The sequence below is a fragment of the Salmo salar genome, chromosome ssa07 (genome assembly GCF_905237065.1).
Source record: "Salmo salar chromosome ssa07, Ssal_v3.1, whole genome shotgun sequence".
NCBI lineage: Eukaryota > Metazoa > Chordata > Actinopteri > Salmoniformes > Salmonidae > Salmo > Salmo salar.
The window spans coordinates 7,548,971-7,568,133 of NC_059448.1; the positions used below are offsets into that span (position 1 = coordinate 7,548,971).

At 44.4% G+C, this 19,163-nt stretch overlaps 1 protein-coding gene across 2 annotated transcripts in view; it reads left to right on the top strand.

The window, feature by feature from the left end:
• adam19a (ADAM metallopeptidase domain 19a) overlaps positions 1–19,163 on the top strand; it is a 246,765-nt gene that overhangs the window by 31,164 nt on the left and 196,438 nt on the right. For both annotated transcript variants that reach the window (XM_045721474.1, XM_045721473.1), the window contains exon 2: positions 1,249–1,334. In XM_045721474.1, the coding sequence (XP_045577430.1) occupies positions 1,249–1,334 (86 nt within the window). The remainder of the gene's footprint in view (positions 1–1,248; positions 1,335–19,163) is intronic.

Genomic DNA, 19,163 nt, shown 5'->3' on the forward strand with positions numbered 1-19,163 from the left:
AGTCTGGACTTTGACTCATTCTGGACCTTGACTCATTCTGCACCTTGACTCATTCTGGACCTTGATATAGTTTGGACCTTGACTCATTCTGCACCTTGACTCATTCTGGACCTTGAAATAGTCTGGACTTTGACTCATTCTGGACCTTGACTCATTCTGGACCTTGATATAGTTCGGACCTTGACTCATTCTGCACCTTGACTCATTCTGGACCTTGAAATAGTCTGGACTTTGACTCATTCTGCACCTTGACTCATTCTGGACCTTGAAATAGTCTGGACTTTGACTCATTCTGGACCTTGACTCATTCACATTCAATGCATTTTTTTTCAAGGGACTTTTTCTCTCTGGATAGTCTGGATGAAATGCCCTGTGCTAGTTAGTCGTAGGCCATGGCACAAAGGCAACACAGAGCATTATGGTTGCATACCAAATACCCTCCCCTGCTACCCACTGTCATCCACAAGCCGTAACCACTCTTATAGTTACCCTCATTCAAAACATCTAAAAAAAACTGAGAACAAACAACCTTAATCTGAATTAATTAGCCATTTATAGATCAGTAAATGAAACAATCTCTGGAAACCTCTATATAACTCCTTTATAACCTTCTTGAGAGCCACAACCCCTCTGTTGCCCTCTTATTGTGTGGTAATGACTGTCTTGCTCCTCATTGACTTCCTGTTTGGTAATGAATCTGTCTTGCTCCTCATTGACTTCCTGTTTGGTAATGAATCTGTCTTGCTCCTCATTGACCTCCTGTGTGGTAATGAATCTGTCTTGCTCCTCATTGACCTCCTGTGTGGTAATGAATGTGTCTTGCTCCTCATTGACCTCCTGTGTGGTAATGAATCTGTCTTGCTCCTCATTGACCTCCTGTGTGGTAATGAATCTGTCTTGCTCCTCATTGACTTCCTGTTTGGTAATGAATCTGTCTTGCTCCTCATTGACTTCCTGTTTGGTAATGAATCTGTCTTGCTCCTCATTGACCTCCTGTGTGGTAATGAATCTGTCTTGCTCCTCATTGACCTCCTGTGTGGTAATGAATCTGTCTTGCTCCTCATTGACCTCCTGTGTGGTAATGAATCTGTCTTGCTCCTCATTGACCTCCTGTGTGGTAATGAATGTGTCTTGCTCCTCATTGACCTCCTGTGTGGTAATGAATGTGTCTTGCTCCTCATTGACCTCCTGTGTGGTAATGAATGTGTCTTGCTCCTCATTGACCTCCTGTGTTTGTGTCTTTGACAGGAGAGTTAAGGGGACAGACGGTGACAGCACAGTGGATCTCTCGTGGATGCACCAAGAGAGAAGATGCTGGGACTGCTGCAAAACAGGTCAGTCACAACCATCCATCAACGTCGCTCCAACCTTCTCGTTGCGTTCCTCTGGCCTCTCCACAAAGTCCACATACAGGACATATTTTGGCTGTGTGGGACGTGCTGAGCAGCTTTTTAAGTCACTTGGTATTTGGGATTTGCAATCGCACATAAATGTAAGTTTGGTTTATATGATGTAATCATTATGCAAAGGTGCCTACATTGTCTTCCCACATAGACAACCTCCCACACACACACACACACACACACACACACACACACACACACACACACACACACACACACACACACACACACACACTAGGCAGCTCTAGGAGGAGTACTGCTGAGAGATAATAAACCAATATGTGCCCTTTAGAAAAATGATGTGGAGTAAATGTAGTATATTTCATCATATTATACAATACTGTTTTATTACGGGTTATAATTGTTATTTACAGTACTGCTCATTCACCAAAGGTTGGGCCATTCCATTTTCCCTTCCAACAGCAGATTGAGGAAAGATTAACAATGGGACATTTACGCTGAAGTTCAGCTGGTTCATAAAACTCTCCCATGGAACAGTTGCCTGTCATCTGCCCCGCAGGCAGCAGGAACTGAGGAAACTGCTCCTGTCAATGAGCCGAATATCTGACATCGTCTGTTTGGCAGTCTGAATGAACTATTATTCAGGTCTTATTCAAGACCATGTCGAACAGGCAAAAAAAAACACTGTAGAGCTGTCTTGAGTTCTATGGCACTTTCTATGGCAAGTTTTCTTTGGCCATTTTTTCTATGGCAGGTTTGTATAACTCAGTTAAGTCTTGAATGCACTCCGAGTCAATGTGGGTTTTGTGTAAAGATCGACTTGAACACGAACTAAATCCGTCTGAACGTCTGAATCCATCCGTCACCGTTGGCGTTGACCAATGTGGTGGCGTAATGTTGCAAATCACCACAGAACTATCGTTCCTCCTTTGTGCTCTCCTTAAATGGAATGTTGACTGTGAACATGGTCACTATTGGCAACCGGATCGTCTTGCAGTCGTCTGTGGACACAGACAGACATACAGAAGAGAGAATTAATGCCCGATCCAAAATTCTCTCTCTCTCTGTCTCTCTCTGTCTCTCTCTCTCTCTGCTCTCTCTCTGTCTCTCTCTCTCTCTGTCTCTGTCTCTCTCTCTCTGTCTCTCTCTCTGTCTCTCTCTCTCTGTCTCTCTCTCTCTCTCTCTCTCTCTCTCTCTCTCTCTGTCTCTGTCTCTCTGTCTGTCTCTCTCTCTCTGTCTCTCTCTCTCTCTCTCCCTCTCTCCTCCCATCCCCTCTCCTCTCTCTCGCTCTCTCTCTCTCTCTCTCTCTCTCTCTCTCTTTGTCTCTCTCTCTTTGTCTCTCTCTCTTTGTCTCTCTCTCTTTGTCTCTCTCTCTTTGTCTCTCTGTCTCTCTCTGTCTCTCTCTGTCTCTGTCTCTCTCTCTGTCTCTCCCTCTCTCTCTCTCTCGGTAGTTCTGTTTGCGCTAATAATCTGTGTCACTCTGACATTTCGGCTGTTATATTATGGTACCAACGTGTCGAGGTGGATGTGATGAATATGAAAAGATCAAAATACCAAATGCATGTACTTGCACCTCTGCTCTTTGTTTGGGGGATGGGGGGGAAGCTTAAGTTTACCTTTATTCAGAACAAGACCTCACACACCAAACACCACTCTCTTTCTCCCCCCTCCCATCCAGCCCAACAAACGTTTTGGAAGCAACTGTGGCAGATGTGACTGCGATTAACCGTCCATGGTCTCATGGGGTGGGAGAGGGATGAATAGAGCTCTATGTGTATCTCGTACATTTCCATGTAGTTGGCTGTGGCCACGGAGAGAGGCATGTGGAGATGGCAGAGGGCCCTATTGTAGGGGAGCAGATGGCCTCGCTTGGCCTGGTGCTAGCCAGGGAGAGGGAGAGGCCTGCTGCTAGCCAGGGAGAGGCCTGGTGCTAGCCAGGGAGAGGGAGAGGCCTGGTGCTAGCCAGGGAGAGGCCTGGTGCTAGCCAGGGAGAGGCCTGGTGCTAGCCAGGGAGAGGCCTGGTGCTAGCCAGGGAGAGGCCTGGTGCTAGCCAGGAAGAGGGAGAGGCCTGCTGCTAGCCAGGGAGAGGGAGAGGCCTGGTGCTAGCCAGGGAGAGGGAGAGGCCTGCTGCTAGCCAGGGAGAGGGAGAGGCCTGCTGCTAGCCAGGGAGAGGGAGAGGCCTGCTGCTAGCCAGGGAGAGGGAGAGGCCTGCTGCTAGCCAGGAAGAGGGAGAGGCCTGCTGCTAGCCAGGAAGAGGGAGAGGCCTGATGCTAGCCAGGGAGAGGGAGAGGCCTGCTGCTAGCCAGGGAAAGAAAGAGGCCTGCTGCTAGCCAGGAAGAGGGAGAGGCCTGCTGCTAGCCAGGGAGAGGGAGAGGCCTGCTGCTAGCCAGGGAGAGGGAGAGGCCTGCTGCTAGCCAGGGAGAGGGAGAGGCCTGCTGCTAGCCAGGGAGAGGGAGAGGCCTGCTACTAGCCAGGGAGAGGGAGATTGAGATAGAGGGAGAGCTCCAGGCATGGCTAGCTGCCTTCTCCCAGGGCCTCCAGTCAACAGATGAATTGTGGGTCCTGGAGAAAAGAACAAAGCATACAGCAACACTTTATATTGCATAGGGTGGAAGGCTAATTTAAGATGTTTATATTGCATAGGGTGGAAGGCTTATTTAAGATGTTTATATTGCATAGGGTGGAAGGCTTATTTAAGATGTTTATATTGCATAGGGTGGAAGGCTTATTTAAGATGTTTATATTGCATAGGGTGGAAGGCTTATTTAAGATGTTTATATTGCATAGGGTGGAAGGCTAATTTAAGATGTTTATATTGCATAGGGTGGAAGGCTAATTTAAGATGTTTATATTGCATAGGGTGGAAGGCTAATTTAAGATGTTTATATGACAGGTGGAAGGCTAATTTAAAATGTTTATATTGCATAGGGTGGAAGGCTAATTTAAGATGTTTATATTGCATAGGGTGGAAGGCTTATTTAAGATGTTTATATTGCATAGGGTGGAAGGCTAATTTAAGATGTTTATATGACAGGTGGAAGGCTAATTTAAAATGTTTACATTGCATAGGGTGGAAGGCTTATTTAAGATGTTTATATGACAGGTGGAAGGCTAATTTAAAATGTTTATATTGCATAGGGTGGAAGGCTTATTTAAGATGTTTATATGACAGGTGGAAGGCTAATTTAAAATGTTTATATTGCATAGGGTGGAAGGCTTATTCAAGATGTTTACATTGCATAGGGTGGAAGGCTAATTTAAAATGTTTATATTGCATAGGGTGGAAGGCTTATTTAAGATGTTTATATTGCATAGGGTGGAAGGCTTATTTAAGATGTTTATATTGCATAGGGTGGAAGGCTTATTTAAGATGTTTATATTGCATAGGGAGGAAGGCTTATTTAAGATGTTTACATTGCATAGGGTGGAAGGCTTATTTAAGATGTTTATATTGCATAGGGTGGAAGGCTTATTTAAGATGTTTACATTGCATAGGGTGGAAGGCTTATTTAAGATGTTTATATTGCATAGGGTGGAAGGCTAATTTAAAATGTTTATATTGCATAGGGTGGAAGGCTTATTTAAGATGTTTATATTGCATAGGGTGGAAGGCTTATTTAAGATGTTTATATTGCATAGGGAGGAAGGCTTATTTAAGATGTTTATATTGCATAGGGTGGAAGGATTATTTAAGATGTTTATATTGCATAGGGTGGAAGGCTTATTTAAGATGTTTATATTGCATAGGGTGGAAGGCAAATTTAAGATGTTTATATTGCATAGGGAGGAAGGCTTATTTAATATGTTTATATTGCATAGGGTGGAAGGCTAATTTAAGATGTTTTGCCCAAATCTCAGTACTTGAAAAGGTGGAATAGGTAGACGCAATGTGGTGGTCTGTTGATTCCTCTCAGATCAGTGATCACAAAACCCAGCAAATCACTCTCCTACTCTCTACAGAACTCCTCCACCTCCTTCCTCCACCTTCCTCCTCCCATCCTCTCCTTCCTCCTCCTTCCTCCTCCCTCCCCTCTTCCATCCTCTTCCCTCCCCTCCTCCTTCCTCCTCCTCCCTCTTTTCTCCTCTTTCCTACTCCTTCCTCTTCCCATCTCTGGATTTGATTCAGGGGTTTGTCATGGAGGGCATGTCCGTGACTTCTAGACAATGACACTTAAAGAAATTATTTGTTAGAGAAACTCTTTATTGTATCTCTTCAAGGTATTGCCAAGAATCCTGTAACTAAAGAGAGTAGCGCATTCTGTTTGCCGGCAATACTTTGACATAAGGCGCCGAAGTCGAGTGTTTGTTGTGCACGCCAGTTACTAAAACAATGGAACTTGTTAACAATGTTTATGGCGTGTATAAAGCTGCCCATTTTTAAAAGTACATGCTCTAGCAATGTGAAATATATTGTTAGAATAAGAATGGAAGTGTTGGGAGAGAGAAATCCTATAATTGAACCTACCCGATGTTTGTCTGGAGCTACGTGCTGTTTCCTTGTTGAAGTGCCGGTGCACATTACGCATGAGTTTGCGAGTCATCGAGGAACATTTGTTGGTTGATGGGAATTACCAAAGTTATTTAATTATCCCCAGGGGTTGAATTACTTCATGAAATGTGTATGGTGTGTCTTAAAGAGGAAGTTATGGCACAAGTTCTTGAAGTGTGGGTTTTATGTAAAACTGTTGTTTATGATGTTATGTGTACATGGAAAATTATGCATTTATGGTTTAAAACGTGTTTTGGGGATATCGTGAAGGAACATTCCAAGAGGAAGGGAGTTCCTGGAAAGAGTTCTTATGTGCTCTGTTGACCTTTTGCCTGGGAGGAGAGCAGGCTTGGTAGGTAACAGATTGGCTAGGGTAGAGCCATACCTGAGTTTTGGTGCCTGATTAGTTTATACTGAGAATATCTTTAATTCAGTGATGGGAAAACAAGTCTTTCTGAAGGCTTTGGCGCTGCTTTCACCAAATTGTGCATAAAAATGGTTCATTACTCTGAGCTTCATTATCTGTTCACAAATCACATTACTGACATTTGCTGGTCAGCAATAAATAGCAACGTGTGCTTATCAGAGACGTTAATTTTTTCTACACTGTTTTTTCATTTTCATCAAAACTCTGTGGCGAAGCGGTAAGTCATTGGCTTTAGTAGCCAATAATCAGTAGGAATAACAGGTACTTCATACCATACTAAATACAACAAATGATTTGAACAAAAGTGCAGAATGTGTGGTTTCACATTCAACTATTTTCTAAATATTATGCCTTCAACCTCATACCTTCACATCCATGACTGTTCCATAGTCCCCTACTCTACCTGCAAAGCAACCAATCAAGTGGAAGGTTTTGTCCAAAATCCCAACTGTATTTCGAAGTACGGTGTCCAGTAGAGGTCGTTGGTTGAAAGCAGCTTGGAATCGAAGAAAACACCGGAACCACGGTGAAATCAATGGGGATCTCGCATTTTGACGTGCTTCTGATAAAGTGATGCACGCATCGGCACACTGCTTCGAAGTTAGCTGCTTAGCGATTTTGACGAGTGCCTCGGAGATCCTGGTATCAAATGTAACATCACTAATTGTAGCCCAAAAACTCTATATGGATTTGATTCAGTGGTTGTAGTCCAAAATATATGGATTTGATTCAGTGGTTGTAGTCCAAAATATATGGATTTGATTCAGTGGTTGTAGTCCAAAATATATGGAGTTGATTCAGTGGTTGTAGTCCAAAATATATGGATTTGATTCAGTGGTTGTAGTCCAAAATATATGGATTTGATTCAGTGGTTGTAGTCCAAAATATATGGATTTGATTCAGTGGTTGTAACCCAAAATCTACCGATTTTTGATTCATTGGTGCTAGTTAATACTGTAGGTACTTCCCTATATAATTATTTGGTGTAGTTCAGTTATGTGGATATCTTCGGTTTCAGTATGAGTTATGAGTGATATTATTTTCTTCAGACAAACAGTTACCAGATGTGTATTGAGTGGGTGTTGGACAGCAGAAATCACACTCCCACAGAAAGAGTTCACAGCTGTGTATAATTTCCAACATTGTCCGTCTTTCGCAACACTATTTGTTGTTATAGCCGCAGCACTCTGTCTCAACTCTCCAGCCTCTCATTCCTTCTCAGAGAAAGAGAACATTATCACAGAGGCCTCTCCCTCCCTCCCTCCCTCCCTCCCTCCCTCCCTCCCTCCCTCCCTCCCTCCCTCCCTCCCTCCCTCCCTCCCTCCCTCCCTCCCTCCCTCCTCCCTCCCTCCTTTTCATTATGTTTTCTCCTCCTTCGTTCCCTGAGCTCTGCAGCCTCTCATGTCTCCCTTCTGATTAGATTGGGTGGTGCGCGCGCCCATCTCTCACCCCCGTAAACAAGCAGAGTAAGAGACATCCGAAGACAGGCCTGACATTCACCTGACTGCCCACCGCGGTCAAGTCCCCCCGCAGGGCACAGATGACTTTCAATGATCCGTAGGCTACACACACGTCACACACACACACACGTACACACAAACACACACACACGTACACACACACACGTACACACAAACACACACACACACGTACGTACACACACACACACACACACACACACACACACACACACGCACACACGTACACACACACACAGTATACACACAGCACACACAGTACACACACACACACAGTATATATATAACACACACACACACACACACACACACACACACACACACACACACACAGTATCCACACACACTGACAGGCAGGCACACAAAACAAAACCACCCATGTCTGAAAAATCCAGCCAAAAACATAATTAGTACCCAAATGTGATGCTTGGCTGGTGTTTATCTAGGTAGTTACACAAGATAACGTTTCTCTCACTGCTACAAACATGTAGGGGGGTTCCTACGCTGAAGGGTTTTATGAGAGGAGTTCCAAGGTACTTGGCGCCCTCTAATGAAGTGGAATGCTTTTTAAAATGTCTTCCCGAGAACAGGTGTCTGCACTTGAGGAACACAGGTCCACCATGAGAGCTGGAATCATGACAGCTGTGTCTATCAATATTGATTATGCCCTCAGAGAGCTGCTCCCTTGACTCGGAGGAGGACGTGTGTGTGTGTGTATACTGTGTGTGTGTGTTTGTTTATGTGTGTGTGTGTGTGTGAGCACTGTGTTTGTATATGTATTAGTTGTGTGTGTGTCAGTCCCCTCTCACGGTAAAACTGCAAACGTAATCTGTCCACTGTGTGTGTGTGTGTGTGTGTGTGTGTGTGTGTGTGTGTGTGTGTGTGTGTGTGTGTGTGTGGTGTGTGTCAGTCAACAGTCCCCTCACGGTAAAACTGCAAATGTAATCTATGTGTTCCCTCCTCTGAGCACTACGCTGTCTGTACCACTCAGACCATCTCATCTTGACTGGAGTCTCCACTCTATACCACTCAGACCATCCCATCTTGACTGGAGTCTCCACTCTGTACCACTCAGACCATCTCATCTTGACTGGAGTCTCCACTCTGTACCACTCAGACCATCTCATCTTGACTGGAGTCTCCACTCTGTACCACTCAGACCATCTCATCTTGACTGGAGTCTCCACTCTGTACCACTCAGACCATCTCATCTTGACTAGAGTCTCCACTCAGACCATCTCATCTTGACTGGAGTCTCCACTCTATACCACTCAGACCATCCCATCTTGACTGGAGTCTCCACTCTATACCACTCAGACCATCCCATCTTGACTGGAGTCTCCACTCTATACCACTCAGACCATCCCATCTTGACTGGAGTCTCCACTCAGACCATCTCATCTTGACTGGAGTCTCCACTCTGTACCACTCAGACCATCCCATCTTGACTCGTCTCCACTCTATACCACTCAGACCATCCCATCTTGACTGAAGTCTCCACTCAGGCCATCCCATCTTGACTGGAGTCTCCACTCAGGCCATCCCATCTTGACTGGAGTCTCCACTCTGTACCACTCAGACCATCTCATCTTGACTGGAGTCTCCACTCTGTACCACTCAGACCATCTCATCTTGACTGGAGTCTCCACTCAGACCATCCCATCTTGACTGGAGTCTCCACTCAGGCCATCTCATCTTGACTGGAGTCTTCACTCTGTACCACTCAGACCATCCCATCTTGACTGGAGTCGCCACTCTATACCACTCAGACCATCCCATCTTGACTGGAGGCTTACACTTAATGCAAAGAATGTATCCTCTGGCTAGAGCCCCTCCCTTAACGCAAGCAACCTCTCAACGAGACAGAGAGAGATGGCGATAGAGAGGGAGAGAGAGAAAATCATGTTTACACTCAGTTTCTCGCTACGCTTTCGAGACAGAAAACATCTCCCAACCACTCACCCACCCTGACAGAGGTGAAATGAAAGGAATTGCTTTAATGCTTTGTTCTCCTGTATCAACTCTTGAGTCAACAGACGTTGATCCCCTCTCTCCTCTGGAATGCATCTGGATGTCAGACCTGTGCAGGAGAGGTTAGAGATGGAGCCTGACGTCACGTCCCCCCCTCCGCTCCACAACAGGCTTCGCTCAGCCACCCATCCCAGAATCCTTGGCCTTTTGAACGCACCCCCTCTCGGGTCCCAGCGAGATGGGAGCCCTAAAGACACAGAAATGTCAAGACTGGGCCTGCCTGGCAATCACTGCTGGTGTACGCACTGAACCAAGAGAGAGAACGTGTGTGTGTGTGTGTTTGTGTGAGAGAGAAATTGTGTGTGTGTGTGTAAGTCGAACCGTTCCAACAAAAAGCTGCTATCTGAATCGGCCCACACACTCCTGGTGTGTTCCAAGCCGTCTTCTATGGGGAGAAGACCGTGTCTGTTAAACACTGCTGATCTCCTAGAGAGAAGACCATGTCTGTTTAACACTGCTGATCTCCTAGAGAGAAGACCTTGTCTGTTAAACACTGCTGATCTCCTAGAGAGAAGACCTTGTCTGTTTAACACTGCTGATCTCCTAGAGAGAAGACCATGTCTGTTTAACAGCTGATCTCCTAGAGAGAAGACCTTGTCTGTTAAACACTGCTGATCTCCTAGAGAGAAGACCTTGTCTGTTAAACACTGGTGATCTCCTAGAGAGAAGACCTTGTCTGTTAAACACTGCTGATCTCCTAGAGAGAAGACCTTGTCTGTTTAACACTGCTGATCTCCTAGAGAGAAGACCTTGTCTGTTAAACACTGCTGATCTCCTAGAGAGAAGACCTTGTCTGTTAAACACTGCTGATCTCCTAGAGAGAAGACCTTGTCTGTTAAACACTGCTGATCTCCTAGAGAGAAGACCGTGTCTGTTAAACACTGCTGATCTCCTAGAGAGAAGACCGTGTCTGTTTAACAGCTGATCTCCTAGAGAGAAGACCTTGTCTGTTTAACAGCTGATCTGCCAGAGAGAAGCTCTAGAGAGACAACAGCTGGATATTAAAAGAGAGGGGGAGAGAGAGAGGATATGTCAACATTCTGTTTTCATCTTTATTCCAATCTTTCATATACTCTTTCTCTCCATCTTCCCAGGTCAGCTGTGTCAGGTTACGAAAGTAACAGGTTGTGTGAGTGCGTTTGTGAGTATTTGTGTGTGTGTTTATGCCGTGAATTCTTCATTGTAACGTCATGCAAATCTCCCGAGTGGCGCTCCGGTCTAAGGAACTGCATTGCAGTGCTGTAGGCGTCACTACAGACACCCTGGTTCGAATCCAGGCTGTATCACAACCGGCCGTGATTGGGAGTCCCGTAGGGTGGCGCACAATTGGACCAGCATCGTCCGGGTTTGGCCAGTGTAGGCCGTCATTGTAAATGAGAATTTGTTCTTAACTGACTTGCCTAGTTAAATTTAAAATATTCAATACAGAGCTTTTGTCAGTCACAGTATGAAACATCAGGACAGGATTAGTATTATCCCTGTAGGTGGAATAATATTTGAGACATCATTGGAAATATTGAGGAAACTAATACAATCCCCCTTCAAAATGATGGATGTTATTTTTTAACTGAATACATATATATATATATATATATATATATATATATATATATATATATATATATATCAACTCTAACAGGGTTAACACCTCTAACAACAGGGTTAACACCTCTAACAACAGGGTTAACACCTTTAACAACAGGGTTAACACCTCTAACAACAGGGTTAACACCTCTAACAACAGGGTTAACACCTCTAACAACAGGGTTAACACCTCTAACAACAGGGTTAACACCTCTAACAACAGGGTTAACACCTCTAACAACAGGGTTAACACCGCTAACAACAGGGTTAACACCGCTAACAACAGGGTTAACACCGCTAACAACAGGGTTAACACCTCTAACAACAGGGTTAACACCGCTAACAACAGGGTTAACACCGCTAACAACAGGGTTAACACCGCTAACAACAGGGTTAACACCGCTAACAACAGGGTTAACACCGCTAACAACAGGGTTAACACCGCTAACAACAGGGTTAACACCGCTAACAACAGGGTTAACACCGCTAACAACAGGGTTAACACCGCTAACAACAGGGTTAACACCTCTAACAACAGGGTTAACACCGCTAACAACAGGGTTAACACCTCTAACAACAGGGTTAACACCGCTAACAACAGGGTTAACACCTCTAACAACAGGGTTAACACCGCTAACAACAGGGTTAACACCGCTAACAACAGGGTTAACACCGCTAACAACAGGGTTAACACCTCTAACATCCTGTTGGACTCCAGGGCCAGAGAGTCATTATTCTCTCTTAGCGCTTCCCTTCAGTCTGCTTTGGGTTCCTCTTGGTTGCATTTGTTTCCCCCAGAACAAGTTGTTGAATCGGATCCAATTGATTGTCAGTAGAATTTTAGAGGATCAGACCTGTATAATTCTCTGTGTGGGAGGGTGTGCTCTCAACCTGAAGTCGCAAGCTGAGAAGGTAAATTGTTTCATATGATGATCCTGCTTACGGTGACCAGTTGATGGAGTCTAAGAAAACACACACAGTCACGTTTGTCGTACGATGAAGGAGCGGACCAAAGCGCAGCGTGTGTATCGTTCCACATTTACTTTATTAATGTGTGAAACTATGCAATACATACAAATAAACTGAATGGCCAAAACAACAAACTGTGAAGAAGAGTTACAACATACACTTACTCAAATCAATCTCCCACAAACCCAGGTGGGAGAAACACCTACTTAAGTATGATCTCTAATTAGAGACAACGATGACCAGCTGCCTCTAATTGGAGATCATCCCAAACAAAGCCCAACATAGAAAAACAAAACTAGAACATAGCAACATAGAAAATCTAAACTAGAAAAAAAACCTGTCACACCCTGACCTACTCTACCATAGAAAATAACAGCTTTCTATGGTCAGGACGTGACACACACACACACACACACACACACACACACACACACACACACACACACACACACACACACACACACACACACACACACACACACACACACACAAGCTTGGAGTCTGGCATCTCTAAAGGCTTGATAGTAAAGAGTATTGTTATTAAAGATGATGATTATTTTTACTTAAAGCAGAGAGTGTGACACAGTCAGTGTTTAATGAACACAGTGTGCTGCTGGGGGGGGGGGTGGATGATTGAGGTGGCATTGCGTCTACTTTGGAATCGTGTTGAGTATAAGATGACGCCACTCAAATAAGTGACACTCTTTGATCGCGTTTGGAGTGAGGAGATATGAGGAGACGCCATGTCGACAAAGAGAGAGTTGTCTGTCGCTCCGTTGGGGATTGGGAGAGATGTTCTAGTGGGGATCGGACTTGTTTTCAAAGGAGTTCGACGGACAGCGCTAGGGAACGGTCTTCTTTTAAAGAGGCAAACACATACACACATTCGCAGACAAACACGCACACAGTGTCGTACACAACACAAGCATGTGTGTGCATACACACACACACACACACACACACACTAACACAGAGGCCACATCAGGTACATCACAACATACAATCCCTCAAATACGTTTATCTCTCTCAAGTCTGCCACTACTCCCCCTCAAACCAAAACCCCAAGCATCATAACGAGAGACACTTTTACAGTTATATTTATCCATTTAGCCTGCTGGCAATCATTAAAGTGAAGGTTGCTTGCTGCCAATGAACACACAGGCTGCATGTCCAAAAGCTGGAGCCTTTCTCTCTCTCTCTCTCCCCCTCTATTTCTCAATCTCTCTCCACCTGTCTTTCTCTCTTTCTCTTTTTCCATCTCTCCCTCCCACCCTCTCTCTGTCCCTCACTCCTGGCGATCATCACTTTCTTACTGATCTCCCCTGGAGATAGTAAGCAGCTCTGACAGCTAGGAGAGCAACAGACTCAGCCACACTCAGAGGCTTCAGAGAGCATGATTCCCAGGACCCGAGAGTGGAGAGGGAGAGGAGAGAGAGAGAGGAGGGAGGGAGAGGAGAGAGAGAGAGAAAGAGGAGAGAGGGAGGGTGGAGAGGGAGAGGAGTGAGAGAGGGAGAGGAGAGGAGAGAAGAGAGGGAGAGAGGAGAGAGAGAGAGAGAAAGAGGAGAGAGTGAGAGTGAGGGTGGAGAGGGAGAGGAGTGAGAGAGGGAGAGGAGAGAGAGAGAGAGAGAGAGAGAGAGAGAGAGAGAGGGAGGACAGAGTGAGGGTGGAGAGAGAGAGAGAGAAGGAGAGGGGGGGAGGGAGGGAGGGAGAGGAGAGAGGGAGAGAGGAGTGAGAGAGGGAGAGAGGGAGAGGAGAGAGGAGTGAGAGAGGGGGAGAGAGAGAGAGAGAAAGAGGACAGAGTGAGGGTGGAGAGGAGAGAGAGGAGAGAGGGAGAGGAGAGGGAGAGGAGAGAGGAGTGAGAGAGGGAGAGGAGAGAGAGGGAGAGAGGAGAGGAGAGAGTGTGTGCATTCTAACTTTGGATTCTTCCTGGGGTGCCAGTGACTGTATTGGAACTTTTAGTGTCAATAGGGTGCCTAGTACATTTTACATGTTAGTCATTTAGCAGACAGTCTTATCCAGAGTGACTTACAATGAGTGCATTCATCTTAAGATAGCTAGGTCAGACAACAACACATTAGAATTATATCAAGTACATTTTCCCTCAAAGTTGGTGCTAGTAGGAAAAGAGAAGTGCCTTATTTTGAGAATCTGAGGCGTTGTGAGTTATTTAAGATACTTTTCTAAGGTTGCAGACGTTTTGGAAAGATGGGCAGGGACTCTGCTGTCCTGACTTTAGGGGGAAGCTTGTTCCACCGTTGGGTGCCAGGACAGAGAAGAGCTTTGCGGGCTGAGTACCAGCTTAAGTTAGCTAAAGTCTGTATTATATCTAAAGCACATTGGGACAAGCTGACAGCCTTATAGTTACAGCACATCGAGCCGGTCTGGTCTGAGTTTCGAGATCAGACAATGGGAGCATTCTACAGATGTAAGAAGAATGGAGGCCATTTTCCAACATCCCGTTGGAAAACCATTGGCTGATAATGATTAGTGAGCGATTGTGAACTGAAGTGGCTCCAGACCCGCAGCCGGGGCCAGATTTTACAAAGCGCCGACATCAAATTGTATTCCATCCTTTTAAATTCAAGGCATGTTCTCGGCCGCATTGTTCTAAAATGAGAAGGGGAATAGAATACCTGAAGGGTTTTACTAGAGTTACAATTGATTACTATTTGTATTGTTTGGGTGATGTTCAGTGTGTAGGATAAGAGAAGAAGAAGTGAGGAAAGGAGGAGTAATGCTGAGAGAAGGCTTCTCTCTCTCTTCTCTCTCTTCTCTCTTCTCCTAGTGTTTGAGGTAATTACAATAGGCTCCAGCTTCCAGCTAGTGGATTAGATAAAGATTGATAATGGTGCTTTCATTTCAATTTCAAAGTCTGTGTGTATGTGAGAGAGCGTGTTCAAGTGTGTGTGTGTGTCTGTGTCTGTCTGTACTCGCGCGCGCTTGCGTGTGTGATTTTGTATACGGCCTCAAAATGAAGTGGCAGTGAGGAAGCCATCTGAGAATCTATTAAATGAAGTGAACAGAGATGGAAGTCATGCATTTGGCTGTGTTGCTTAGAGGAATGAAGGATAGATTAAATTCTGGCAGCTAGTGTATGTTGGAAACTTCCAGTTAGGGTCACTGTTTGTTGGCTTCTCACAGAGAGGGGAAATAAGTAGGTCATACTGCATCTTTATGTGTTTTTATGAAACAAAGGCAATTTATATTTCATTATGTACTGTATTATTGTACAAAACATTAGGGACACTTTCCTAATATTGAGTTGCACCTCGCCTTCTTCCCTCAGAACAGCCTCAATTCATCGGGACATGGACTCTACAAGGTGTTGAAAGCGTTCCACAGCGATGCTGGCCCATGTTGACTCCAATGCTTCCCACAGTTGTGTCAAGTTGTCTGGATGTCCTTTGGGTGGTGGACCATTCTTGATACACACAGGAAACTGTTGAGCGTGAAAAACCCAGCGGCGTTGCAGTTCTTCACACTAACCGGTGCACCTGGCACTTACTACCATACCCCGTTCAAAGGCACTTAAATCTTTTGTCTTGCCCATTCACCCTCTGAATAGCATACATACACAATCCATGTCTCAATTGTCTCAAGGCTTAAAACTCCTAACAGGTGACATCAATAAGGGATCATAGCTTTCACCTAGATTCACTTGGTCAGTCTATGTCATGGAAAGAGCAGGTGTCCTTAATCTTTTGTACACTCTGTGTGTGATATATATATATATATATATATATATATATATATATATATATATATATATATATATATATATATATATATACTCCTAAATCATGGGAATTAGTATGGAGTTGGTCACCCCTTTGCTGCTATAATAGCCTCCACTTTTCTAGGAAGGCTTTACACTAGATGTTGGAACATTACTGCGGGGACTTGCTTCCATTCAGCCACAAGAGGATTAGTGAGGTCGGGCACTGATGTCAGGCGATTAGGCCTGGCTCGCAGTCGATGTTCCAATTCATCCCAAAGGTGTTTGATGGGAATCTTGACAGACCATTTCTGTAGGGTCTTCGCTTTGTGCACGGGCGCATTGTCATGCTGAAACAGGAAAGGGCTTTCCCCAAACTTTATACACAAAGTTGGAAGCACAGAATCATCTAGAATGTCATTATATGCTGTAGTGTTAAAATGTCCCTTCAATGGAAATATGGGGCCTAGCCCGAACCATGAACAATTATTCCTCCACCAAACTTTACAGTTCGCATTATGCATTCTGGCAGGTAGAGTTCTCCTGGCATCCGCCAAACCCAGATTCGTCCATTGGACTGCCAGATAGTGAAGCATGATTCATAACTACAGAGAAAGCATTTCCACTGCTCCAGAGTCCAATGGCGGCGAGCTTTACACCACTCAGCCAATGCTTGGCATTGCGCATGGTGATCTTAGGCTTGTGTACAGCTGCTCGGCCATGGAAACCCATTTCATGAAGCTCCCGACCAACAGTTCTTGTGGTCATGTTGCTTCCAGAGGGAGTTTCTCTAGAACTCGCTTCCACTTCACAATAACAGCACTTAAAGTTGACCAGGACAGTTCTAGAAGGGGAGAAATGTGACGAACTGACTTGTTGGAAAGGTGACATCATATGACTGTGCCACTGAGGTCTTCAGTAAGGCCATTCTACTGCCAATGTTTGTCTATGGAGATTGTATGGGTGTGTGCTCAGTTTTGATACACCTGCCAGCAATGGATGTGGCTGAAATAGCCAAATCCAGTAATTTGAAGGGGTGTCCATATATATATATATATATATATATATATATATATATATATATATATATATATGTGTGTGTGTGTATACAGTCCCAGTCAAACGTTTGGACACACCTACTCATTCAAGGGTTTTTCTTTATTTGTACTATTTTCTACATGTAGTAACCAAAAAAGTGTTAAACAAATCAAAATATATTGCCACCCTTTGCCTTGATGACAGCTTTGCACACTCTTGGCATTCTCTCAACCAGCTTCACCTGGAATGATTTTCAGCTTTAGGAGGAAGTCATCTGAAATGCTTTTCCAACAGTCTTGAAGGAGTTCCCACATATGCTGAGCACTTGTTGGCTGCTTTTCCTTCACTCTGTGGTCCAAATCATCCCAAACCATCTCAATAAAGGTTGAGTTCAGGTGATTGTGGAGGCCAGGTCATCTGATGCAGCACTCCATCGCTCTCCTTCTTGGTCAAATAGCCATTACACAGCCTGGAGGTGTGTTTTGGGTCATTGTCCTGTTGAAAAACAAATGACAGTCCCACTAAGCGCAAACCAGATGGGATGGCGTATCGCTGCAGAATGCTGTGGTAGCCATGCTGGATAAGTGTGCCTTGAGTTTTAAATAAATCACTGACAGTGTAACCAGCAAAGCACCCCCACACCATCACACCTCCTCCTCCATGCTTCACGGTGGGAACCACACATGCGGAGGTCATCCGTTCACCTACCCTGTGTCTCACAAAGACACGGTGGTTGGAACCAAAAATCTCAAATTTGGACTCATCAGACCAAAGGACAGATTTCCACCAGTCTAATGTCCATTGCTCGTGTTTCTTGGCCCAAGCAAGTCTCTGCTTCTTATTGCTGTCCTTTAGTAGTGGTTTCTTTGCAGCAATTCGACCATGAATACCCGATTCACACAGTCTCCTCTGAACAGTTGATGTTGAGATTTGTCTGTTACTTGAACTCTGTGAATCACTTGAACAAACGTTCAAAGTTCTTGAAATGTTCCGTATTGACTGACCTTCATGTCTTAAAGTAATGATGGACTGTCATTTTTCTTTGCTTATTTGAGCTGTTCTTGCCATAATATGGACTTGGTCTTTTACCAGATAGGGCGATCATCTGTATACCACCCCTACCTTGTCACAACGCAACTGATTGTTTCAAACGCATTAAGAAGGAAAGAAATTCCACAAATGAACTTTTAACAAAGCTCACATGTTAATTGAAATGCATTCCAAGTGACTACCTCATGAAGCTGATTGAGAGAATGCCATGAGTGTGCAAAGCTTTCATTAAGGCAAAGGTTGGCTAATTTGAAGAATCTCAAATATAAAATATATTTACATTTGTAAACACTTTTTTGGTTACTACATGATTCCATATGTGTTATTTCACATATGCGATTCCGTATATATTATTATTCTACAATGTAGAAAATAGTAAAAATAAAGAAAAACCCTGGAATGAGTTAGGTGTGTCCAAACTTTTGACTGATACTGTATATATTGACCCAAAAATATATGGAGGATTGGAAATTATGCAGACAATTACATTGATGGAAGCTACAGTCTATCTGCAATATTAAAGTTGATCCACCCCTAAAAAGATAATACAAATATACATAAAATTGGTCTGCATATGTAGGAGGATCTTGCGTCATGATTGCAAGGCGTCGCAATATCTTTTACAACTATCTAGTTTTAATATCCATTCTAGAATGTCCTTCTAGCCAATCAGAAACAAGTATTCAACAATGCTGTGGTGTAAGTATATTTATAAACTGGGTGGTTCGAACCCTGAATGCTGGTTGGCTGACAGCTGTGACGAGGGCCTGAAACCAAAGCCGTGTGAATATGTACTGCAGTCTGCATGTTGTTGTGTAGTTAGCAGCTAGGCTATGATTCATACTCATCTAGGGACTCAGGTATAGGTCTGTAAAGACCCAACGGGGGACTACGGTTCACCAGTAAAACTGTTTTATGGGACAATTACAACTGTTCCCACAACAGCTCTTAGTTCACTCTGGGAGTTAGCCTCAGGTAGCCTCTAGAGGTCAAGCTAATGCTAACAGATGGTAACCTA